The 25972-nt window shown below is 45.6% G+C and overlaps 1 protein-coding gene across 1 annotated transcript in view; it reads left to right on the top strand.

Annotated features, from left to right (window-relative positions):
- LOC102286063 (ADAMTS-like protein 3) overlaps positions 1-25972 on the top strand; it is a 224963-nt gene continuing 198991 nt past the window's right edge. The window contains 2 exon segments of the mRNA XM_070358133.1: positions 1-544; positions 1990-2093. Of these exon segments, the coding sequence (XP_070214234.1) occupies positions 2025-2093 (69 nt within the window). The 5' untranslated portion in view covers positions 1-544; positions 1990-2024.

Here is a 25972-nt window from a genome sequence, read left to right as displayed (position 1 = left end):
GGCGGCGTCGGCAGTCCCGGCTCTTGGCACCACGCCTGGCGGCCGGCCCAGGGCGAGGAGTGGCTTCCAGGAAGCGGGCGGAGGAGCGTTCCAGCGGAGTCTCGCCGTCACCGCAGCCCCGCGCGCTCCGAGCCGCCCGGCTCCCGCCTCTCACACGCTCCCTTCGAGCCCGCGGCGTCCCCGGCACGGGCGGAGGGCGCGGGGTCGACACGAGGGCGGGCGGGCGCCGGGGCGCGCCGTGCACTTGCCGGGCGGTGCAGGTGGCGGCGCGCGCCCTCCGCTTCTGGGCCGGGGCCAGCGCCGCGCTCCGCACGCCCGGAGGGGGCGGTAGAGGCGGGGCGGCCCCCGTCCCAGCCCCATTTAACTTCTCGGCGGCGGCGGCGGCGGCGACTGCGGCGCCGCGGGCTGGAGGCCGGCGTCGGGGAAGGTACGGGTCCCGGATCCCGCACGAGGTGTGGACCGGGCTGCTCCCGTCCGCCTCTCCACAGCGCGCGCCGAGCCCGCACCGCCCGGCTGCACGTCCCGGACGCTTCTGTGGCGCCAGGTGGGTGCTCTGAGCTTGTCGCCTGGGGGCGGGAAGGCTCTTCCACCGCGGGTGTGTTGGGGAGCAAGACGGCGCAGTGGGGTTGAGGGGCTCCAAGCGGCAGGGCACGACTCGGTTCCCGGGAACTTCAGGACCCGGGCGCTCGGCGAGGCTCGGAGACCTCTGGCCGGGCAGGCTCCGTGGGGTCCAGTGGTTTAGGGGAGAGACATTCGGGGACGCTTGAGCGTGAGGGAACTCCACCGACTTGGGGAATCTTCGGATTGGGGGCTTTCTAGGTAGAAAACGGGCTGACAGCAGCTAGTGGGCTCGGGCGTCGGAAGGTCCGGCCGCTTGGCAAGCGGGTTGCGAGCGTCTAGAGCGCCAAGGGCTGCGCGACGCGCCCGCCGCGGCCAGTGGGCCTGCGGGACGGGGACGCAGCGGGGGTGCGGGGACCGCCAGGCGGCGGATACTCGGAGGAGGAGTGCGCGCTGGGGACGGCTGGTGCGAGCGAGCGAGGCGGGCGCGCAGTCCCAGGACCCCGCACTGGCCGCCTCCCTTCGGCCCAGAGTCGCCGCCTCAGGTCGGAAACAGCAGCACATTTGCGGATCGCATTAGGCCAGGCCCTTAATGCTTTCTCCAGATGGAGAGAAGCCACCGACCCGCCCCCGGACACCAGCTCGCCAAGGCGCCCGCGAGGCGAAGCGAGAGGCGAGGGTGACCTCGGCTTTTCGGCTTTTCCAGGCTCGACCCATCCTGATTTCCCTGCAAACCGTCAGGAGGACTCTGAGGAAAGCCCCCGCTGCCCTCCAGCCTCCCGCTGGTTTGCCCTCACCTACTTTTAGGAGATTGTGCTCTTTGGCTTCTCCAAGGCTGTACCCTCTGAACCCCTCCTCACTCAGCTCTTTGGCTGCAGGGCGGGGCCTCCGAGGACGATGAAAGGTGTCTTCTGGTGGGGAAAGCCTCGAACTAGCAGAAGACCTGCATACCAGTCCTAGAATGGTCACTGTCTTGCGGTGTGATCTTAGGCAGGTTCCTTCCCCTCTCTGGGTTGGCTTAGTAGGGCTTAGACTTATTTGTGCCTGAAGTAGCAGAAGCTGGCAGGTGCCCTAACCCTTGGCTCCACGCTGGCTTCCCTGAGTCGGATGCCAACAGCCACACCCTGCTGCTGACAAATGGGCTGGGAAGTGGTTGGTGCAGAGATGGCTTGGCTTTTGGAGGGCTGGAGGTATGGGCTGCACCGTGCAGGCGGGTCTAGCTGCGCTCCTGACTTTGATATGGACTCCTCCTAAAGAGAGCCCCAGACAGCCTGTACTCTACTGTAGGTACCTCCATCCAGGGCCAACACAAAGCTTTCCAAGACAGTATGTGGGGCTCAGGGTTACTCCCTCTGTTGATCTGGTAAGTCATGAGTGTTGCCACTGCTGGGTCTGGAGCTGAATGGAAACCAAATCTTTTCTCCTCTTTAGGCTACAAGTGAGACACCCCTAGGAGACCAGACTCCATGGCTTCCCGGAAGAGCCCCTGGTGGCTGCTAATGTGGCTGGTCTTCATGCACTCTGCCCTCCTGCAGGTAATAAGATGGGGAAGAGGAATGGTGGGCTACTCAGTTTACTTAGGAGTATTATTCTAAATCACCTAAGTTGTAGTCTGACTGATGTTAATCGCATACCAAAGAGAATCTAATTTTGTTTCTTACCTCCAGCAAATGGTATTTCTCATTGCCTTAGCTGTAAGAATAATTCAATCCCTTGCGTCCTCTCTGAGTCCTAATACCACAGTGGATACTATATACAAGGGGTGACTTGGGGCTGCGATGGATCCTTTCTGTTTCAGTCTGGAATGGCTGTCTGCATGTGCCCTGGAGAGGCACATGGCTGCTGGAGGCCAGGGCATGATGAATGGGCAGAGCCCAGGTTCTGGCCTTGGTTCAGCCACTAAATAAGTTTCTGTGTGTACGTCCATCACCACATACTACATGTTTTGTAGTTCTTTTTGCTCTTTCTTTCTCCCTGTCTTCCTTTTTTCCCCTTTCCCTCCCTCTTTCTTTCTTTATACACACAAATACTCTTTCTAATAACTGAGTCACCCAGAGTCACGGCACATAGCCTGAGCCCCCGGCAGCACTGGTGGCCTCACCCTTTCAGCTTCCACTGGCACAACACTGCTTTTCTAAAATAAAGTCTGTAGTGAGCTGGCAGCGGGTCCCAGCCCCCGAAGGCCTCTGCCTACTCGGGCTGTGCATAGTCTCAGCTGTAGCATCTCTTGGTGCTGGTTACAAAGTGGAATACTTCTTGAGAGGCAAGGTCAGGAGTTGGGATGCTGCCTCTTCCTCTCCCGTGCAAAGCTGGACCAGGGTGGTGGAGACTGGTTTTCCTCCTCATCCTCCCAAATGTGCTTTAGAATGGCTGTCTTGCCTGCTCCACTGGCCACAAAGATGACAGTTCTAGCTGTGTTCAGCAGGGAAGTGTGAGTGTCCCGTGCTGCTGAGGTGGCTGGGGGAATCGCCAATGGGGGTGATTCCTGATCATGCAAGAGACTGGGGTCTGGGAAGGGTGAGCAGAGGGCTGCCATTGGGATCTACACCCAGAATCAACAGATTGAAAACTGGAATGGAATCCCTTAGGAAGGCCAGTCTCAGCTTCTTGGCGCAGTTCTCAGCCGCCGCCTCCACAGGCAGCTTGGGGTCAGTGGTGACCACTTGGCTGGTGGGGCTGGGCGGCATGGCGAGCAGGTGGGTCCTGTAGAGGCCATCTGGGTTTTCGGATTGCTGGAGGGAAAGGGCACGAGGTGCTCGTTGGAGAAGCCCAGTGTCCAGTGAGGAGGCTGGTGCACCTGGTGGGCGGGGCAGCAGTGGCCCATGGCTCACAGCCCCCACATCCAGATGAGGATGCCAGCAACAGGCCAAGTGCAAAGCTGCCCACTGTACCACTGGTTGTGCCAGCAACCGGCCCGGCCCAGCTCCTGCGGGCTCCGGAAGATGGAGTGGAGGCCACCAGTATGCCTGCCTTATGCAGCCTTTCTTTAGTCTCTTGTCTTTCCCACCAGTCTGGGGGGGACAGCTCTAGCACTGTATCATCATATACTTTCTGGGCAGACGCCAACAAAGGAAGGAAGCTTGCCTTGCCTGAGAGGCAATTGGGAATAGCTAAGACTGTGGCAAAGTTGATGGTACCTTCTCCATCTCTTAAGGGCAGCCTCTACTCAACTCCAGCCTTCATTGCCAAATGAGAGTGCAAACTCAGGATTGCTGGATCATATTGTTGCTCAAGATAGCTGGTTATCCAGACCTCCTATGCGATCTCCCAGTTTTTAAAGGGTTGAAAGCCAGACAAGTATATTTGTCGACTGGATTCAGCCAAGCAGTTTGTTGATGATTTAGGCGCTAACTCGTGTCCGACTCTTTGCGACTCCATGGACTGTAGCCCGTCAGGCTCCTTTGTTCATGGGATTTCTCAGGCAAGAATACTGGAGTGGGTTGTCATTCCCTTCTCCAGGGGATCGTCCCAGCCCAGGCATCGAACCCGAGTCTCCTGCATTGCAGGCAGTCTGCTGCATTGCATGTGGATTGTATGTGGATTCTTTACTGATTGAGCCACCAGGGAAGATGCAGAGCAAGATTTCCTGGCTGTCCAGTGGTTGGGACTTCGCCTTCCAATGCAGGGGGTGTGGGTCTGATCTCTGGTAGGGGAGCTAGGATCCCACATGCCCTGTGACTGAAAGACCGAAACATAAAACAGAAGCAGTTTTGTAACAAATTCAATGATGACTTTAAAAATGGTCCACGTCAATAAAACCTTTAAAAAGTAATGAAGTGCAGAGCACATCTAAGTATTTTGTCCTGAGAACTGCTGCGAACCCATACTGCATCCTGTGTGAATTAGAACATGCTGGTCCATTCAGTATCTAGTGTGAATTAGAACAAGGCAGCCCCTCCCTGATCATGTAACTTGTCATCACATGGCTTAGTGGCCTCTGTACTCGCAGGGTCTGGCAAAGGACCTGATGCTTAATAAGGCTCTAACATCTCTTAGATGTATTTGTGCACGTAAATAAAGAGATACACCCTGAGAGAGATTAATCAGACCTCTCTGCTTCGCATTTTACTCTTGGATTTAGTGTTTCTAAGGCCCCTTTCAGCTCCAGTGTCCCATGATTTCTGTGACTCATACAGAACTGGTTAGTGAGGTACAGCTTCTCCCCCATTATTCACTTTATTGATGCTACCCCATCCACATTTTAATAGATTGCTTTTATTAGAACAGATGTAAATCTTATCAGGGTAATCTTAGGATTTCTGTGGTCAGCGAGGTGTAGGGTTGGGGCATGGTGGGTGGAGACTTTCTTTTCCATCTCATCAGATCTGAAACAGAGATTTATTCCTGGTCAAATGGGGCTGAGGCTTCATGGCACAGGGTTTCGTTTTGTTTTCTTCCACCCTATAAAATTAAAATGAGCTTTGAGGCAGTCTGTTGACCTTTGGCCAAAGGCAGTGTCTTCCCAGCTTGAATCACTCACTGAACTCTTTTGGATTTTTCCATATCTGTGTGGCTTGGCAGTGTTGATTCCATGTATGGGGCAGTGTGTGCACAGGAGTGTAAATGGAGATTTCAGGCTAGTTGTCTTTATCATTTGCAGCATCGGCTGTTGGAATCCCAGCTGCACCACTTCAAGGCCTGTTATACAAACATCTCTGCATCTCCGTGTCCACATTTGTAGAGAGGGGGTGCCTACCTCACAGACTTTTCTAGAGGAGTTAATCCATTGTGAACGGAAAAAAAATTTGTCTGGCATGACTTCCCAGGTGGCTCAAAGGTAAAGAATCCGCCTGCCAATATAGGAGATGTGGGTCTGATCCCTGGGTCAGGAAGATCCCCTGGAGAAGGAGATGGCAACCCACTCCAGTATTCTTGCCTGGAGAATCCCATGGACAGAGAAGCCTGGCGGACTACAGTCCATGGGGTCACAAAGAGTCAGACATGACTGACTGAGTGACTAAACAACAACATGTGGTAAATACCCTTGATATATTAACCTTTTAAAACAAATGTTGTTGTCGTTCAGTCGCTGAGTCATGTCTGACTCTGTGACCCCATGGAGTGCAGCATGCTAGGCTTCCCTGTCCTTCACTGTCTCCCAGAGTTTGCTCAAACTTGTGTCCATTGAGTTGGTGATGCCATCCAACCATCTTATCCTCTGTCGTCCCCTTCTCCTCCTGCCCTCAATCTTTCCCAGCATCAGGGTCTTTTCCGATGAGTTGGCTCTTCACCTCAAGTGACCAAAGTATTGGAGCTTCAGCTTCAGCATTAGTCCTTCCAGTGGATATTCAGGGTTGATTTCCTTTAGGATCGACTGATTTGATGTCCTTCAAACAAGCGAAGTGCCTGTAATTTCTGTTGGGGAACTGTAGGGGGCACCCAAGAGGCATCAGCTGAGAAGGGAGAATGCTGCAGAGGCATGGAGGTGGGACTTGACCTTCTCAGGGAAGGTTCCTGCAGCTGTGGGTGGTCCCATCACAGGGCCTGGGTGAATGTTACAGTGAAGGCTAGATCAGTTTCTGCTCCTGTGGGAGGGTTGGATACTTGGTTATCTCTGTAGTATCAGCCTGGATTTGTTTCAAAGCTGCCTCTCCTCTGAGGATTTGGTTGTTTGGGACACCCTTGGAGTCTTCTTTTAAAAATAAAAAAAAAATTTTTGGGGGGCCACACCACATGGTATGTAAGATCTTAGTTCCTTGACCAGGGATTGGACCCATGCTGCCTGCATTGGAAGCACAGAGTCTTAATTAATCACTGGACAGCCAGGAAAGTCCCCTTGGGGCCGTCTTTAGTCTCTCTCAGACAGTAAAAGCGTCTGCCTACAATGCGGGATACCTGGGTTCGATCCCTGGGTTGGGAAGATCCCCTGGAGGAGGAAGTGGCAACCCACTCCAGTACTCTTGCATGGACAATCTCATGGAGGGAGGAGCCTGGTAGGCTACAGTCCATGGGGTTGCAAAGAGTCAGCAGACACGACTGAGCGACTTCACTTTCACTCTTCCTTATAAGTGCTGCCACCACCATGCTGAAACTGAAGCTCCAGTACTTTGGCCACTTGATATGAACAGCTGACTCACTGGAAAACACCCCGATGCTGGGAAAGACTGAGGGTGGGAGGAGAAGGGTAGAACAGAGGATGAGATGGTTGGATGGCATCACAGACTCAATAGACATGAATCTGAGCAAATTCCAGGAGATAGTGAAGGACAGGGAAGCCTGGCGTGCTGCAGCTTATGGGGTAGCAAAGAGTCAGACACGACTGAGCGACTGAACTGAACTGAATGAATCGTTCTGGGTTTTTTTTTTTTTTTTGGCTGCATTGGTTCTTCTTTGCTGCACGTGGGCTTTGCTGCAGTTGGCTGATGGAGAGTTAACAGCCCTGTGAGGCTGAGATGCAAGGAGGAAGGGATGTGCCAATTCACTTAATAAAAACTAGATTATCTTTATTGAATCAGCTAAAACTGAAGCCTTTATAATCACTGACCACAATAATCGTGATAGATTGCAGAGCAAGCCATGAGGTCCGCAGCCTTGTGTTTTCCTAACTCGCTCTTGACCATTTCTGGAGGAGCTCGCTGTTCCCTTCAGTCAGGCAGCTGGAGAGGCCTCCCCTCTTCCTGTCATGCCCTGGCCCTGGATGCTTCCTGTTGCTCTGGGCCTTCTCCTCAGGGACCCAGATCTTCCCTGAGAAGACAGCTGCTGCTGTTCCAACCCGCTTTCAGCCTTCTTCATTGAGAAGTCTCAGCTCAGGCAGTTATAAACACAAAGCCAGTCACGGGCTTCAGCTATGCTTGGCCAAATCCAATCTGTTTCCATGCCTCTGTGCACTCTTGGGTAAATTCACTTGCATTTATTTTTTTTTAATTTTTATTTATTTATTTTTTAGTTTTTTGGCTGTGCTGGGTCTCTGTTGCTGTACACAGGCTATTCTCTAGTTGTGGTGTGCGGGCTTCTCATTGCAGTGGCTTCTCTTGTGGAGCACAGGCTTTAGGGTCCATGGGCTTCAGTTGTTGCTGCTCCCAGGCTCTAGAGAATAGACTCAGTAGTTGTGGCACACGGATTTAGTTGCTCTACAGCATGTGGGATCTTCCTGGACTGGGGATTGAACTTGTGTCCCCTGCATTGGCAGGGGGATTCTCAACCACTGGATCACCAGAGAAACCCTGCATTTATTAAAAGTCCAGTCCAATTTAAAATTTCAATTCCCCACTTTATTTAAATCTCATCTCCCTTCTGTCTAGTCTAGCCTTAACACAGGGCTCTAGGTAACTGAAGTGGGGTTGTACTGGGATCCATTCTCCTCTCACCTCAACCAGTGGTGAGGACTGGTTTGGAGATCTTTCTTCCTTTTAGTTATTCTGGGTCCAGCTTTCCTGAAGTTGGAAGCAAGGAGAGGGGATGGGGAGAAGGGCAAACAGCTCTTAACTCAACTTGATGCCACTGTGTGGTCCTTGTCATCATCTGTCCGGCTCTCATTGACTCTCTGCCCCTTCTGGGTGGCACATGTGAGTTCTTCAGAGGGTTCTGCAGCGCCTGCCTTTTCTGAAGCAGGAGGCCCAGCTCTGGCTTGTCTCATACTGCTGGGATCCTCTTCCAGGCAGCCCAGTTGAGTGGATGCTGGCAGAATGGTTTGAATCCAGATCCTTTGGTGTTGACCACTTGATCCATGGGCTTCCCTGGTGGTTCAGTGGTAAAGTATCTGCCTGCCAATGCAGGAGACACAGGAGACTCAGGTTTGGGAAGATCCTCCGAAGAATGAAATGGGAACCCATTCCAGTATTCTTGCCTGGAGAATTCCATGACAGATATGCCTGGGGGGCTACAGTGTTCGCATCCGTTCTGTGCAGATGCTGGGGGTAGGGGCTGCTCCAGCGCTGCCTCCTCCCTGTCTGGCCAGCTCCCTTCAGTTCTCCAGTCTGTCTCTGCCAGGACAGATCAGTGGATCCAGTCTAAGCTGATGCCCACCTGGGGAGTGGATTGACAGTCCCTCCTTGCAGGGATCCCCGATCTCTATGAGTGATTCTTTTTTTTTCTTCAGTGCATCTCAGTTCTCCGTCTTAGAGGGGAAGGAGTAGGGTGGTGGCTGGTGTCCTTCTTAAGGAACTCTAAGGGTGAGATCCACCTTATGTTGGTAGTTCTCTTTATTTTTTCTTATACTTTTTTTAAAAGATTTTTTTTTGATGTGGACCATTTTTTAAAAAGTCTTTATTGAATTTGTTATAATATTGCTTCTGTTTTATGTTTTGGTTTTTTGGCCACAAGGCATGTGGGCCCTTAGCTTCCTGATGAGGGATTGACCCTGCGCCCCCTGCAGTGGAAGGCAAATCTTAACCACTGGACCCCCAGGGAAAGCCTGGTAGTTCCCTGTAGAATGTGGATACTTAGATCCTCTTTGTCATCTGCTCTGCCTCCTAAGTTCCAGTGTTTCGGCATTGAGAAAGGTCCCTGTGACTATTTTGATAGATACCAATTTTAATTGATAGAACCGATTTTAATTGGTTCTAGTCCTAGGGCTGGGGCTTCCCAGGTGCTGCAGTGGCAAAGAATCTGCCTGCCAATGCAAGAGACACAGGTTCGATCCCTGGGTCGTCGGGAAGATACCCTGGAGGAGAGCATGGCAACCCACTCCAGTATTCTTGCCTGGAGAATTCCGTGGACAGAGGAGCCTTGCAAGCTACAGCCCACGGGGTAACAAAGAGTCAGACACGACTTGGCAACTAAACAATAGCAACAGCAAGTGAACATTTTTGATCACTTATTTGAATGCATGGATTTCTGATTCTTTGCAACCATATGGACTATAGCCCACCAGGCTCCTCTGTCCGTGGGATTTCCCAGGCAAGAATACTGGAGTGGGTTGCTATTCCCTCCTCCAGGCGATATTCCTGACTCGAGGACTGAACCAGCGTCTCCTGCACTGGCAGGCGGATTCTTTACCATCTGAGTCATCGTTTTGTTTCTGACTCTTTCTAAAAGCTACTTAGTTCCAGAGTTCTGCTGTTTGCCCTGTTCTCTGTCTGTCCACATGCTCTCCCTGGGCAGCCTCAATCACTGCTGGTTTTTCTCTCCAGAGGCTCCTGCCTGGGATTATCATCTGAGGAGCCAGGTCTCATAGTGATTCAGGCTTTCAAAGATAGGCTTTTAATATTCTCTTCAAATAGGATTATATATACATCAAAAAGATAAAAAAGTGTGTATTTTTACATCAACTGTTAAATGTAAACATTGGAAATAAAACACAATTTTGATAACTTCCTCTCCCCTCTCCTCCCTCCCTCCTTTTCTCTCCCTTCCTTCCTTCTTCCTTTCTCTTTCTTCCTCTCTCTCTTGTTCTCTCTCTCTTCCTTCCTTCCTCCTTTACTCCATCCCTCCCTCATTTGTTTTCTCTCTCTCCCTTTCTTTCTTCCTCCCTCCCTCCCTTCTTCTCTCTCTTTCTTTCTTCCTTTCTTCTTGGTGACCTCACTAGAATGGAAGAGGCCCAGTATCTCTGAGAGGTTTCCGCCTGCCTCTTCCATGAGCTGCAGATTAATATATCCATGAACTGATGCATGCTTCCACCAGGATATCCCTTGGAGGCCTCAGATAAGATCAAATCAGTCACTCAGTTGTGTCTGACTCTTTGCGACCCCATGAATCACAGCATTCCAGGCCTCCCTGTCCATCAGCAACTCCCGGAGTTCACTGAGACTCACGTCCATCGAGTCAGTGATGCCATCCAGCCATCTCATCCTCTGTCGTCCCCTTCTCCTCTTGCCCCCAATCCCTCCCAGCATCAGAGTCTTTTCCAATGAGTCAACTCTTCGCATGAGGTGGCCAAAGTACTGGAGTTTCAGCTTTAGCATCATTCCTTCCAAAGAAATCCCAGGATTGATCTCCTTTAGGATGGACTGGTTGGATCTCCTTGCAGTCCAAGGGACTCTCAAGAGTCTTCTCCAACACCACAGTTCAAAAGCATCAATTCTTTGGTGCTCAGTCTTCTTCATAGTCCAACTCTCACATCCATACATGACCACAGGAAAAACCATAGCCTTGACTAGGTGAAAATACTTCCTGAACAGAAGTCTTCCCCACCCACCCAGCTCTGTCTCAGTGCCCAGATTCTCTGTGTTCTGCTCATTTGACCCAGACTCCCAGGATCTCTCTGGAGACCTTCTTCTCTGTTGCCCCTGACCCATACCCCTCAACTTCCCTTTTTCCATCTCAGAAATGGTTCTTCATTCGGTTTTGTCCTCTTGGTTTCCACTGACACTAAATTTGAAGAGTAAGATATTTGACAGCATGGAGTATGAAGTAGGATGTTAGTCTGTGGTTAACTGGCGAGGACCTTGCCGAGCATGCTAAATAAATAAATAATAAAGAGGGCTTGGCTCAATGGGCAGTACCGAAGCCTTGGGTGTTGATCAGGAGGTGATGGGAAAGACGCTCTTAAGACTCTGTTGGAGGGACTTCCCTGCTGGTTCAGTGGCTAAGACTCCACACTCCCAATGCAGGGGGTCCGGATTCAATCCGTGGTTGGGGAACTGGACCTCGCATACCACGACAAAGAGTTTGCATGCTGCAACTAAATATCCCAGATCCCATGTGCTGCAACTAAGACCTGGCACAGCCAAAGAACTAAATAAATAAATATTTTAAAAATTTTAGAATGACTTCATTGGACCACTACGAGCACATTCAAGTCAGAGATACTTGGGATGTTGCTGGTACCAGTGCAGGTTGGTAATGATGAGAACTTTAACTGTTCACAAGAGTACATGGGGTGGGAGATGGGACTTAAGTGGGGAGAGGGGTGGGGGAGTTAGTCGTTGACCAGAGTGTGTGATTCTGGGCACCATTTTAGAGCCTGAAGGGATAGAATTTGGCTAGTGATTATGTGGGATTGAGAGAGAACAAAGGAAGTATGGAAGATTCCTTTAGGTTAGGAGCTTGCTTTAGGAACACAGCGGGGTGAAAATTCACCCCAATCTTCGGAAATTGTCAGTTATGTTTGAAGGAGTCATTTTGGGGCAAGCTGTAAATTGCAAAAGGTGAGGCACTGAATAAAGAAAATAGGTAACACTCTTTGAGAAAGGAACAGGATCATTAGAAAGGTTTTAAGGAGCAAAATGAATACTTCAGTCCATATGCATTCCAAAGGGAAGCAGTCAGGAGAAAGGGAGGGATTAAGGATCCAAGAGGAAAAAACCAATTATATGCAACAGTTTCATAACAGGAAAAAAAAAAAAAAAAAGGCAGTGTTTCCCTTCCACATTGCTAATGGGTCTTAAAGCAGCAAAGCTAACATCTTATGGAAACCACATTTCAAGGTCTATGATTGTGATTGCTCTCAGTTTATTTTTACAAAGATGCTAATTTCCATAAATAGCATGGAAGCATAAAGCAATTTCCTCTCCAAATATTTTATGCAATTACTTTCTGGAATTTGTCAGCACTGAACAGCTCCCGCCAATGTATGCTATAAATTATTGTGGTCAAATACTCAGAAATGCATTTGTTCCCTAAGCCTTCATTTATAAATATAATAGCATGTTATGTTGAAAAAAACTATTTTAAAAAGGAAGAATAAGTATTTTATTAATAAAAACTCATTAGTATTAAAGGACTCTGAATTCCCTTCACTCTCTCTTTTGAAATTTCCATTTTTTTCTCCTGATTTAAAAGCACGAAACATACTCATAAAAAAAATGTGGAAAATACAGGAAAGGACAAAGATGAATAAAATCACCTTTCATTCTGATAGCTGTTAGGATTTTGTTGTATATATTTCCAATATTCTTAGTAGTAGCATATATATGTATCTTTTAAAAAGTGATTACACTGTATTTGGATAACTTTGTAAAGATTTAACAATATAAGACATATTTCTATGTATTCGATATTTTTATATTTATTATCACATTATAATAATATTTAATGTCTTCATAATGTTGCATCATTTGGTGTGCTATATTTTATTAATGAATTCTTTACTGCTGAACATTTAACTTCATTAGTTTTTTTGAAGTTGCAAATAATGCTGCTATGAAAATATGTTTGCAGATCCTCTTTGCTCATATTTGTGATTATTTTCTTTGAATACATTTCTAGGAAAATGTGTTTGTTGAAGCAAAATCTTGGGGTCAAAAACCAGGTGCGGTTGTAAGACCTTTGATTTATGCTATCAAATTGCTTTTCATGGGACTTCCCTGGTGGTTCAGTGGCTAAGACTGTAAGCTCCCAGTGCAGGGGTCCATGTTTGATCCCTGGTCGGGGACATAGATCCCAAATGCCACAACTAAATATACCGCGTGTCACAATGAAGACTGCAGACAGCTTGTGTCACAACCAAGACTCAGCACAGCCAAATGAATAAATAATTTTTTTAATTGCCTTTTAGAAAGCATCTATAAAAATGTCATCTTCGCAGTGATTCAAGGAAATCTTAGTAGTGAGAGATTCTTAAAAATATTTTAGGGCCATTTGTATTACTGCTTTTGTGTAGGGTCTCTGAGGCATTAGAAATAGAATAAAAGATTTTATTTTCATATTTTTGCCCATTTTTCAACTAAGAATTTCTCATTAACCTGTGTGTGCCTTTTATAGATAAAGAATATTAGTCTTTTGTCCCTAATATATTGCAAATGATTTCTCTGTTGTATCATTAATATTTTCATTTTATTTATGTTTTTTTTTGATGAACTGACATTTAAAATTTTCAAGTTACCTACTCTAGAAGTCTCTTTCTGTCTTTAAAATATTTATTTATTTATTTGGCTGCATTGAGACAGCTGTGGCACACAGGTTCTTCCTTGCTGCTCATTGCCTCAAGTCATGTGGGGTCTTAGTTCCCCGACCAAGGATCAAACCTGTGTCCCCTTCATGGCAAGGCCAATTCTTAACCACTGGACCACCAAGGAAGTCCCAGGGGGTTTCTTGAGAATCTCACAGCTGTTGAATGTTGAAAATAAAAGGAAGATGTGACTCTAGAGAAAAGGAAAGAGCATCTTTAATAAGAGACAGAGTCAGGCAACAATGCGGTATGGAAGCTGTTGACTAGTCTGGTTCATTCCCCGTCTCACACCTCATGTCCTTCTGCTGTTCTTCAGCAAACAGTCGACCCTAGGACAGAAATAAGTGAATGCAGTGCAATAAGCAACTGGGGACATGCTTTGGGTACAGAATGAGTACTCTCGGAGATGAACTAGAAAACACACACGATTAAAAATAAATGGTAACAAAGGACATCTAACAAACGTATAGTTAATATTTCTCAATAAGAACAGAAAAAATTCAACAACATAATCAAATAAAACTTTTCTCACTTTTTCTTCAGGTCTTTGTAAATCTTGCTGCTGCACTTTTGGGCACTGATTAGAGTTTTACTGAAGAGAACTTGGGGCCAATCTGATTTTTAACCTTTGTTTGTGTCTCACTTTTCTGCCATGATGTGTACATGATTTCGTCCTTATCCTGAGGTCCATATTTTCATCTGGACATGATATAGATAATTTTTAACCTTCATAAGCATGTACATGTGTTTCCAGAAAGGTTTTTTTATTTTAGTGTGCTCTTCAAATCTGTAATGTTTTTATTTTTGCCATTTTTTTGCTAAACTCACTTCTTTCATCTTAAAATGTTTACTTGTATTTATTTTTTAAAATCAGAGTATAATTGCTTTACAATGTTGCAATAGAAAAAAAATTTTTTTTTAACTCTTGTATTACTTCTTGAACTTTTTAAAAGCAAGATCAGATTCTTTATAATTTCTTTGGAGTAATTTATCTAGTGATACATGTTCGTTGATTGCATTTTTCTTATATTTGTTTCTATTTTTAAAACTTTGTATGCATCAGTCTTGTGAGGGTTCTGTTCCAACAGGGATTCTCTTTTAATGAGGCTCTGCCCCACATGTCTGCCATCTTTCTCATCAGACTAGCAGGCTAAGAAGAGCATGTTCTTTTCCTGGTGATGAAAGAGACACATGAAACCAAGTCCAAGAGTACAAGGGTTTTCCTTATGCGTTCTACTTACGTCATTTCTGTAAAATCCCACTGGCCAAAGCAACTCATGTAGAAGACTGTCAGAGTGAAGGACAGAGCAGGTTATATGGCCAAGCCCAAAATTATTGGAGTGGGCTAGATAAAGAAGATTGGTGTATGTATATATATACAATGGAATACAATGGAATATTACTCAGCCACAAGAAGGATGACGTAGTGCCATTTTGAGAAATGTGGGTGGACCTAGAGAGTTTCATACAGAGTGAAGTAGGTCAGAAAGAGAAAAACAAATATTGTATAATACTGCTTATACGTGAAATCTAGAAAAATGGTACAGATGAACTTATTTGCAAAGCATAAATAGAGACACAGACATAGAGAACACACAGAATAGACAGCAGAGAGAATGTATGGACACCAGAAGGGGAGCTGGGGGTGGGATGAATGGGGAGGTTAGGATTGACATATATACACTACTATGTATAAAGTAGATAACTAGTGAGAACCTACTGTATACCACTGGAAACTCTACTTAATGCTCTGTGGTGACCTAAATGGAAAAGAAATCCAAAAAAGAGGGGATATATGTATATGTATAGCTGATTCACTTTGCTGTGCATCAGGAACAACTTTGTAAAACAACTATACGCCAATAAAAATTAATTTAGAAAGATAAAGCTGCCTAAATTATAAGCCTTCCCCCCAAAAAATCCCAACAAAATTATTAGAGCGGGAAAGTATGCTCCTCCCTTAAGATTGTCTGTATGTGTGGGGTAAGGGTGGGAGTGAATATTTTTGAGTAGTCTATCCTAATCTGGTAAAGCCAGGTTTTGCCTTGAGATAAGATAGTGCCAGAGAGTAAGCTTCAGTAGCTACACTGACACCACCATCACAAACTAATATTCCTGAATTGGGAAGAGTCTCAGTAATGAGGAACTGTAGCCAGGTCTCACCTCATGACGTGAAGCTAGTGGCTTTACGTCATGAGGTAGGTGTGCCTATTAGAGTGGGAGGTTATGACACCTTCCCCCCTGTCTTGTCATTGTTGTTTAGTTGCTAAGTCGTGTCTGACTTTTTGAGCCCCTGTGGACCACAGCACGCCAGGCTCCTCTGGCGTGCTGGAGTTTGCTCAGATTCATGTCCGTTGAGTCGGTGATGCTATCTAATCATTTCATGCTCTGTCGTCCCCGTCTCCTCCTGCCTTCAGTGTTTCCCAGCATCAGGGTCTTTTCCAGTGAGTCAGCTCTTCGCATCAGGTGGCCAGAGTATTGGAGCTTCAGCATCGGTCCTTCCAATGAATATTCAGGACTGATTTCCTTTAGGGTTGACTAGTTTGATCTCCTTGCAATCCAAGGGACTCTCAAGAGTCTTCTCCAGCACCACATTTCAAAAGCATCAATTCTTCAGTGCTCAGCCTTCTCTGTCTCACTCATAATTTTAACTCTAGCCCTAAACTTTAGTCTGTAGCAGTAGAAATTTAAAAATTGATTCCTCTTAATCCCCTAGTTCAGTGTTACTTCAGCTTTTTAATTGTAGCCCACAGGAGGAAGTGCATTTTATTTAAAAAACTTTTTATTTTTGAAAGTTTTTTTTTAATTGGAATATAGTTGCTTTACAGTGTTGTATTGGTTTCTACTATACAGCAAAGTGAATCAGCCATATGTATATATATATCTCTTTTTTTGGATTTCCTTCCCATTTAGGTCACCACAGAGCACTGAGTAGAGTTCCCTTTTCTGTACAGTAGTTCTCATTAGTTATTTATTTTATATATAGTAGTGTATGTCAGTCCCAGTCTCCCACTCCATCCTGCCTCCTCTTCCTCCTTGGTGTCCATACATTTGTTCTCTATGTCTGTCAAAGTGCATTTAACATCATGACTCAATTGATGTATATATCTATGCATTCATATTTCTGGAACAAAAGTTTCAGAAAACCATGCTAATTCTTTCCATGAGTGGTTCACTATGGTATTTATCTTTTATATCCATTCCATTCCAAGTGATTCTATGAAAAAATGGCTGGCTAAGACCCAGTGAATTTCACCGCCGATTAATGCACTGTGTTTACAGTTTGAAAGAAACAAACAGTGCCTTAGTTCAGAGTCCCCATTCGAGGGTTACTTTTGTGCATGTTGGTCTCCTCCTCTGATATTTGGCTGGAAGGAGGGAGTTGAAAAATGAGGCTCCTAGCACAGCTTTTAAATTCTGGTTGGCCGTCACCTAGTGTAGCCTGCTTTCCTGGGGTGCTATGTCCCCTCACTGAACCAACTATTGCCAGTGGTTTTCATTTAAAGCTACAATTTCCAACACAATTGGTTATTAAGGTTCTTCAGAGCTATCTAGATGATCATATTCTTCTCCTCCTCTGACCTTCCACCATGATGAATCATATTAATAGGTTTTCTAATACTGAATCCTCCTTGTGTTCCCGGCATTAACTGTACTTGGCCATGACATACTGCCTTTTTAATATTCAGCTGGATTTGGTTTGCAAATATTTTGTTGAAAAGTACTACATCTGTGTTCATAAGTAATGTTGGTTGGTGCTATATTTCCCAGGTTTTTAATATCAAAATTTTTGTTAACTTTGTAAAGTGGATTGGAACATTTTCCATCATTTTTTCCTTTTCTGGATCAGTTTATATAGCACAGGAATAACCTATTCTTGGAAGGTTTGAAAGCAAAATAAATGGTAGTTTTACCTTGATAGTAAATGCGACCCAAGACCTTTTGGTGGAAGTAGTTCTTTGACAACTTTTTAAACATTTTTCTGTGATTATTGGATTATTCAGGTTTTCTCCTGCTTCTTTAATCAATTTTGGTAATTTACCTTTTCCTGGAAGCCTTCCATATAAACAAAAGTCAAAATTTTTTTGGACTTCCCTGATGGTCCAGGGGCTAAGACTTTGTGCTTTCAATGAAAGGGGCTTGGGTTCAATCCCTGGTCCTTTATGCCATAGCTAAAATTTGGCATGGAACTACGGAACTAGGTCCTTTATGCCATAGCTAAAATTTGGCATGGAACTACGGAACTAGGTCCTTTATGCCATAGCTAAAATTTGGCATGCTGCAACTAAAAATCCTACATGCTGCAAGCTAAGACCTAGCACAGCCAAATAAATAAATAAATACATATATATATATATTTTTTAAGTTAGAAATTTTATAGGACAGAGGAAAAGGAAGTATTTTCTCATTTTTCAAATAAATTTGTAAATTATTTTGCTTTAATTTCTGATCTTTTTTCCCCCCAGAGTATGCAGCCTGTAAAGTTTTAAGTTTTTAAATGCTCAGTTTCGAAGTGCTCCATTTTATGAATGTGGCAAGCATATTTAACAATTCATTTTTTCTAAACTTCTGTGAATACTGGACAGTGAATTTTATTCTCTGCATTAAGTAGTGTTGTTCTCCTGTATCTCTTTTCTTTCTTCATCGATTCTTTCTGTCTCCTCACTCCCCACACTAATTCCTGTTTAGTTCTAGAGGAGAATGGTCTGTGTCTTTATTTCCCCCCTTTGCTTTTACTCATCTTTGTCTTCAGGAACTCACCAACTCCTTGTCTAGCTGTTTTTGTTCACAGAGCTCATTCTTTCCTGAAGAGGAATAATGGGTCCAGGTGTCAGCTAAGATTGAACCCTGCTTCCCTATTTTGTGATCTTGCCTCTTGGTTGCTTTTTAGTTTTTTAGGGTAAATAATAAAATCTTCAACATGTTTATTCACAAATATTTTTCTTAATTACCAAGTTGTGCCTGTTCACACTCCCACTTGTGACTTAGGAGAGTGCCCTTCTCACTGTGTGTGTGTGTGTGTGTTCGTCTGACTCTTTGCAACTCCATGGGCTGTAGCCCATCAGGCTCCTCTGTCCATGGGATTTCCCAGGCAAGACTAATGGAATGGATTGCCATTCCCTTCTTCAGGGGATCTTCCCTATCCAGGGATCGAACCCAAGTCTCCTGCATTGCAGGTGGATAATCTTTAATACCTGAGCTACCAAAGAAGCCCCTCTCACTGTATAGCCACCAGCATTTGATATTCCTAAAAAATGTTGTCAGTTTAGTAGCAGTCCAGACATTTTAAACTCTGTCACCATTAACATATATACTCTGCTGCTGCTAAGTCGCATCAGTTGTGTCCGACTCTGTGTGACCCCATAGACTGCAGCCCACCAGGCTCCTCTGTCGCTGGGATTCTCCAGGCAAGAACACTGGAGTGGGTTGCCATTTTCTTCTCCAGTGCATGAAAGTGAAACTACCATGTGTAAAATAGATAGCTAGTGGGAAGCTGCTGGATAGCACAGGGAACTCAGCTGGATGCTCTATGTTAATAACCTAGAGGGGTGGGGTGGGGGGGTTGGAAGGAGGTCCAAGACAGAGGTGATGTGTGTGTACCTATAGCTGATTCACTTCATTGTACAGCAGAAACTAACTCAACATCGTAAAGCAATTATGCTCCAATAAAATAAAGAACTGTCACCCTTAAATCTAGATGGAAATGGCCACCTTGGTTATGAGAGCAGGGAATTCTGAGTGGTGGTGTGCTCATTTAAAGGTACGTGTTAGCTATGTTATAAAGTGAATAAGAAATTAGTCTATAAGGAGGTCAAACCAGTCAATCCTAAAGGAAATCAACCCTGAGTAGTCATTGGAAGAACTATTGCTGAAGGTGAAGCTCCAATACTTTGGCCACCTGTTTCGAAGAGCTGACTCGTTAGAAAAGACCCTGATGCTGGGAAAGATTGAGGGCAGGAGGAGAAGAGGGTGGCAGAGGATGAGATGGTTAGATAGCATCATCGACTCAATGGACATGAATTTGAGCAAACTCCAGGAGATAGTGCAGGACAGAGGAGCCTGGTGTGCTGCAGTCCATGGGGTCACAAAGAGTCGAACACGACTTAAGGACTGAACAACAACTATAAATTATGAAAAGAGAGACCCATACATATTACAGTCCCCCAAATAAGGTGCCAGTCAGGGAGGAAGATAAAACTATAAGCAAGACTTGGTGCTCAGTGAAATCTAGGGGGCAAGACTCTAGGACAGTTTGGAAAGGAGAAAGTCCTGGGATACAGGCAGGGACTGTGAAAACCCTCTTCCTGCTTGGTTTGGTTCTCTGGGGATGCCTAGGGGATGACTGTCCCCTTGCTGGGATGGAAGGTGGAAGCCAGCGGTGGGGAGGAGCCAGACTGGATGCATGCGGGCATGACCACCCTTCTGAAAAAAGGGTTGTTCATTTGCTGGCGATTATTGTAGTCACCCTTCACTGATGCTGAAACGGAAGAGAAACAGGAATTGCTGGAATGGGCAGAGGGAAGCGGGTCCAATACCCTGAAGCTGTTAAAGTGAAATTCCTTTCAGTGCAAACACTTCATACTGAGAACGCAGAGCTTTCTTTCCATGCAGTGGTGGTTGGTAGGACACCAGCGTACATATGGAATATGCTTACTTCCTACCTCTGTGGCTCTCTGAGGGCGGCAGGCCCTCCCAGGACCCCAGCCAGTCCTTTGCCTCCCTCCTCAGGACAGGCTTGGTGGCCTGACATCTTGGAGGGAGCCTAGGGGCTCTGGACTGACCTGCAGGCCCTCCACCCGGTCCCGGGGAGGTCCAGCATGTGGCAGGCATCTGTGGTCACAGCTCTGGGAGGAGGGGCATCGGGCTGCTCACTCTGTAAACACTTTCTGGGATGTGTTAGCAGCTCCCCTCATCAGAGCCAGGAAAGCATTTGGTGCACGGAGCAGGGAAGGAATGCATGGAGTGGCCGGGGGCTGTGCTCTGACAGGCTCTGTGCAGCCCCTGATGCAGGGAGGCCATTTGTCTGGGTGATGCCCACTCTGCATCTGTTTGATTCCTTGTGGATCCTTAGGAGGTTCTTAGCAACCAGACACTTTAAAAATATTTTTTTTTAATTTTTGGGGCTGCACTTTTCGGCATTTGGGCTCTTATTTCCCCAACCAGGGATGGAACTCCCCTACAGTGGAAGCTCCAAGTCTTAACCACTTGACCTCCAGGGAATTTCCCCAGACACTTTTTTATTTTTTGCTGCTGGTTTTCTAGTTTGTTTTTATTTATGAAAATTTTTATTGGAATATAGTTTCTTTGCAATGTTGTGTTAGTGTCTGCTGTACAGCAAAATGAATCATGATACGTTTACCTATATCCACTTTGGTTTTTTTTTTAGATTTCCTTTACACTTAGGTCACCACAGAGTGTTGAGTAGAGGTCCCTGTGCTGTACTGCAGGTTCTCATTAATTATCTATTTTATACATAGTAGTGTATATATATGTCAATCCCAATCTCCCAGTTCATCCCCCTTGATATCCATAAGTTTGTTCTCTATATTTGTGACTCTATTTCTGCTTTGCAAATAAGGTCATTTGTACCGTTTTTCTAGATTCCACATATATGCATTAATATACAATATTTGTTTTTCTCTGACTTACTTCACTCTGTATGACAGGCTCTAGGTCCATCCACATCCCTGCAAATGGCACTATGTCGTTCCTTTTTATGGCTGAATAATATTCCATTGCATATAGGTACCACATCTTCTTTACCCATTCCTTTGTTGATGGACATTTAGGAGCAACCAGACACTCTGAAAGACAACTGAAAGATTGGGGACGAGGGTTGGGAAACACCCCAATTCATGCTAGGGAGTGAACTAGCCTCACTTTATTTTGTAGTTAATTAATTAAAATGTCTAATAGGTAGGCACATACACATATATGTACACAGACAGAACAATATATTATATGCTGATATAACCCTTCATCTTTCTACAGTGGGACTTTGGTGAATTCCTCAAGTGTGACAGGCCACATGTCTCTGTCTTTTTTGGCCTCACTGATGATTTGTTCCTGTATTGTCAGTGGATCTTCTTTGATGCCCACCCCAGGACACAAGGTGTATCAAGGGAGCTTTGGCTCCCAAGGTTCATCCTTGCCAGCACAGACAGATGTTGAGTTTTTTTCCACTTCAGATCAGTCGCTTAGTCGTGTCTGACTCTTTTGAGACCCCATGAATCGCAGCACGCCAGGCCTCCCTGTCCATCACCAACTCCCAGAGTCCACTCAGACTCACGTCCATCGAGTCAGTGATGCCATCCAGCCATCTCATCCTCTGTCGTCCCCTTCTCCTCTTGCCCCCAATCCCTCCCAGCATCAGAGTCTTTTCCAATGAGTCAACTCTTCGCATGAGGTGGCCAAAGTACTGGAGTTTCAGCTTTAGCATCATTCCTTCCAAAGAAATCCCAGGGCTGATCTCCTTCAGAATGGACTGGTTGGATCTCCTTGCAGTCCAAGGGACTCTCAAGAGTCTTCTCCAACACCACAGTTCAAAAGCATCAATTCTTCAGCGCTCAGCCTTCTTCACAGTCCAACTCTCACATCCATACATGACCACAGGAAAAACCATAGCCTTGACTAGACGAACCTTTGTTGGCAAAGTAACATCTCTGCTTTTGAATATGCTATCTAGGTTGGTCATAACTTTCCTTCCAAGGAGCAAGCGTCTTTTAATTTCATGGCTGCAGTCACCATCTGTAGTGATTTTGGAGACCCCCAAAATAAAGTCTGACACTGTTTCCACTGTTTCCCCATCTATTTCCCATGAAGTGGTGGGACCGGATGCCATGATCTTTGTTTTCTGAATGTTGAGCTTTAAGCCAACTTTTTCATTTTCTTCTTTCACTTTCATCAAGAGGCTTTTTAGTTCCTCTTTGATTTCTGCCATAAGGGTGGTGTCATCTGCATATCTGAGGTTATTGATATTTCTCCTGGCAATCTGATTCCAGCTTGTGTTTCTTCCAGTCCAGCATTTCTCTTGATGTACTCTGCATATAAGTTAAATAAACAGGGTGACAATATACAGCCTTGATGTACTCCTTTTCCTATTTGGAACCAGTCTGTTGTTCCATGTCCAGTTCTAACTGTTGCTTCCTGTCCTGCATGCAGATTTCTCAAGAGGCAGGTCAGGTGGTCTGGTATTCCCATCTCTTTCAGAATTTTCCAGTTTGTTGTGATCCACACAGTCAAAGGCTTTGGCATAGTCAATAAAGCAGAAATAGATGTTTTTCTGGAACTCTCTTGCTTTTTCTATGATCCAGCGGATGTTGGCAATTTGATGTCTGGTTCCTCTGCCATTTCTAAAACCAGCTTGAACATCAGAAGTTCACGGTTCACATATTGCTGAAGCCTGGCTTGGAGAATTTTGAGCATTACTTTACTAGCGTGTGAGATGAGTGCAATTGTGCGGTAGTTTGAGCATTCTTTGGCATTGCCTTTCTTTGGGATTGGAATGAAAACTGACCTTTTCCAGTCCTGTGGCCACTGCTGAGTTTTCCAAATTTGCTGTCATATTGAGTGCAGCACTTTCACAGCATCATCTTTTAGGATTTGGAATAGCTCATCACCTCCACTAGCTTTGTTCGTAGTGATGCTTTCTAAGGCCCACTTGACTTCACATTCCAGGATGTCTGGCAGTTAGCAAAGGAAGCTTGTCTTTCAAAAGACACATGGAGGAACCTCCCTGGTGGTCCAGTGGCTAAAACTGGACCCTAAAACGGCTAACCCTAACCCACTGCAAGGGGGCCTGGATTTGATCCCTGGTCATGGAACTAGATCCTGCATGTCACAACTAAAGATCCTGCAAGCTGCAACTAAGACCCAGCACAGCCACATAAATAAATAAATGTTAAAAAACAGATGCATGGTACACAGGACATGTGCCCATGCTAAGTTGATTCAATCGTGTACAACTATTTGTAACCCCATAGTCCACAGCCCGCTAGGTTCCTCTGTCCATGAAATTTTCTAGGCAAGAATACTGGAGTGCATTGCTGTGCCCTCCTCCAGGGGATCTCTCCGACCCAGGGGTCCAACCCACGTCTCCTGCATTGGCAGGTAGGTTCTCTACCACTAGTGCCACCTGGGAAGCTTTTTAAATTGTTATGTGGAAATACTTACTGAGCTCAGAGCTTTGTTTGTAATTTAAGATTGTGAGATTAGCACATAATTCTGAGATTCAATGAATGAATCCATTGACTGACAATCCCTGAGGTCAAGAGAGAAAGTCATCTTAATGAAAAACTAGTATAAGACTCGGAGAAGGCAATGGCACCCCACTCCAGTACTCTTGCCTGGCAAATCCCATGGACAGAGGAGCCTGGTGGGCTGCAGTCCATGGGGTCGATAGGAGTCAGACACGACTGAGTGACTTCACTTTCGCTTTTCACTTTCATGCATTGGAGAAGGAAATGGCAACCCACTCCAGTGTTCTTGCCTGGAGGATCCCAGGGACGGGGGATCCTGGTGGGCTGCCATCTATGGGGTCGCACAGAGTCAGACACGACTGAAGCGTCTTAGCAGCAGCATCAGTATGGGACTAGAGTTGACAGTGAAAGTGCAAATGGAGCCCTCATATGTGTTCAATATTTATAATTCATAGATTCTTTCTTCTTTATTCGTTGATATTAAGGTGAATTTTGCTTCCCAGGTGGCGCTAGTGGTAAAGAACACACCTGCTGATGCAAGAGACAAAAGAGACATGGGTTCAATCCCTGGGTCGGGAATATCCCCTGGAGGAGGGCACAGCAACCCACTCCAGTATTCTTGCCTGGAGAATCCCAAGGACAGAGGAGCCTGGTGAGCTATGATCCATAGGGTCACAAACAGCAGGACACTACTGAAGTGACTTAGCATACACACACACGCAGGGTGAATTTATGTAAAGGAGTTTTACTTCATTTCAGTTCAGTTCAGTTCAGTCGCTCAGTTGTGTCCGACTCTTTCCGACCCCATGAATGACAGCACGCCAGGCCTCCCTGTCCATCACCAACTCCCAGAGTCTACCCAAACTCGTGTCCGTCGAGTTGGTGATGCCATCCAGCCATCTCATCCTCTGTCGTCCCCTTCTCCTCCTGCACCCAATCCCTCCCAGAATTAGGGTCTTTTCCAATGAGTCAACTCTTCGCATGAGGTGGCCAAAGTACTGGAGTTTCAGCTTTAGCATCATTCCTTCCAAAGAAATCCCAGGGCTGATCTCCTTCAGAATGGACTGGTTGGATCTCCTTGCAGTCCAAGGGACTCTCAAGAGTCTTCTCCAACACCACAGTTCAAAAGCATCAATTCTTCTTCGGCACTCAGCCTTCTTCATAGTCCAACTCTCACATCCATACATGACCACAGGAAAAACCATAGCCTTGACTAGACAGACCTTTGTTGGCAAAGTAACATCTCTGCTTTTGAATATGCTATCTAGGTTGGTCATAACTTTCCTTCCAAGGAGTAAGTGTCTTTTAATTTCATGGCTGCAGTCACTATCTGCAATGATTTTGAAGCCCAGAAAAATAAAGTCTGACACTGTTTTCACTGTTTCTCCATCTTTTTACCATGAAGTGATGGGACCAGATGCCATGATCTTTGTTTTCTGAATGTTGAGCTTTAAGCCAAGTTTTTCATTCTCCTCTTTCACTTTCATCAAGAGGCTTTTTAGTTCCTCTTTGATTTCTGCCATAAGGGTGGTGTCATCTGCATATCTGAGGTTATTGATATTTCTCCCAGCAATCTTGATTCCAGCTTGTGCTTCTTCCAGCCCAGTGTTTCTCATGATGTACTCTGCATATAAGTTAAATAAACAGGGTGACAATATACAGCCTTGATGTACTCCTTTTCCTATTTGGAACCAGTCTGTTGTTCCATGTCCAATTCTAACTGTTGCTTCCTGACCTGCATACAGGTATTGCTGAAGCCTGGCTTGGAGAATATTGAGCATTACTTTACTAGCGTGTGAGATGAGTGCAATTGTGCAGTAGTTCGAGCATTCTTTGGCATTGCCTTTCTTTGGGATTGGAATGAAAACTGACCCTTTCCAGTCCTGTGGCCACTGCTGAGTTTTCCAAATTTGCTGTCATATTGAATGTAGCACTTTCAGAGTATCATCTTTCAGGATTTGAAGTAGCTCAACTGGAATTCCATCACCTCCACTAGCTTTGTTCGTAGTGATGCTTTCTAAGGCCCACTTGACTTCACATTCAGGATGTCTGGCTCTACATGAGTAATCACACCATTGTGATTATCTGCGTCGTGAAGATCTTTTTTGTACAGGTCTTCTGTGTATTCTTGCCATCTCTTCTTAATATCTTCTGCTTCTGTTAGGTCCATACCGTTTCTGTCCTTTATTGAGCCCATCTTTGCATGAAATGTTCCCTTGGTATCTCTAATTTTCTTGAAGAGATCTCTAGCCTTTCCCATTCTGTTGTTTTCCTCTGTTTCTTTGTATTGATCGATGAGGAAGGCTTTCTTATGTCTCTTTGCTATTCTTTGGAACTCTGCATTCAGATGGGAATATCTTTCCTTTTCTCCTTTGCTTTTTGCTTCTCTTCTTTTCACAGCTATTTGTAAGGCCTCCTCAGACAGCCATTTTGTTTTTTTTTTGCA

This window comes from Bos mutus, chromosome 21 (assembly GCF_027580195.1).
Source record: "Bos mutus isolate GX-2022 chromosome 21, NWIPB_WYAK_1.1, whole genome shotgun sequence".
In the NCBI taxonomy this organism is placed as follows: domain Eukaryota; kingdom Metazoa; phylum Chordata; class Mammalia; order Artiodactyla; family Bovidae; genus Bos; species Bos mutus.
This window is presented reverse-complemented; position numbering and strand designations above follow the sequence as displayed.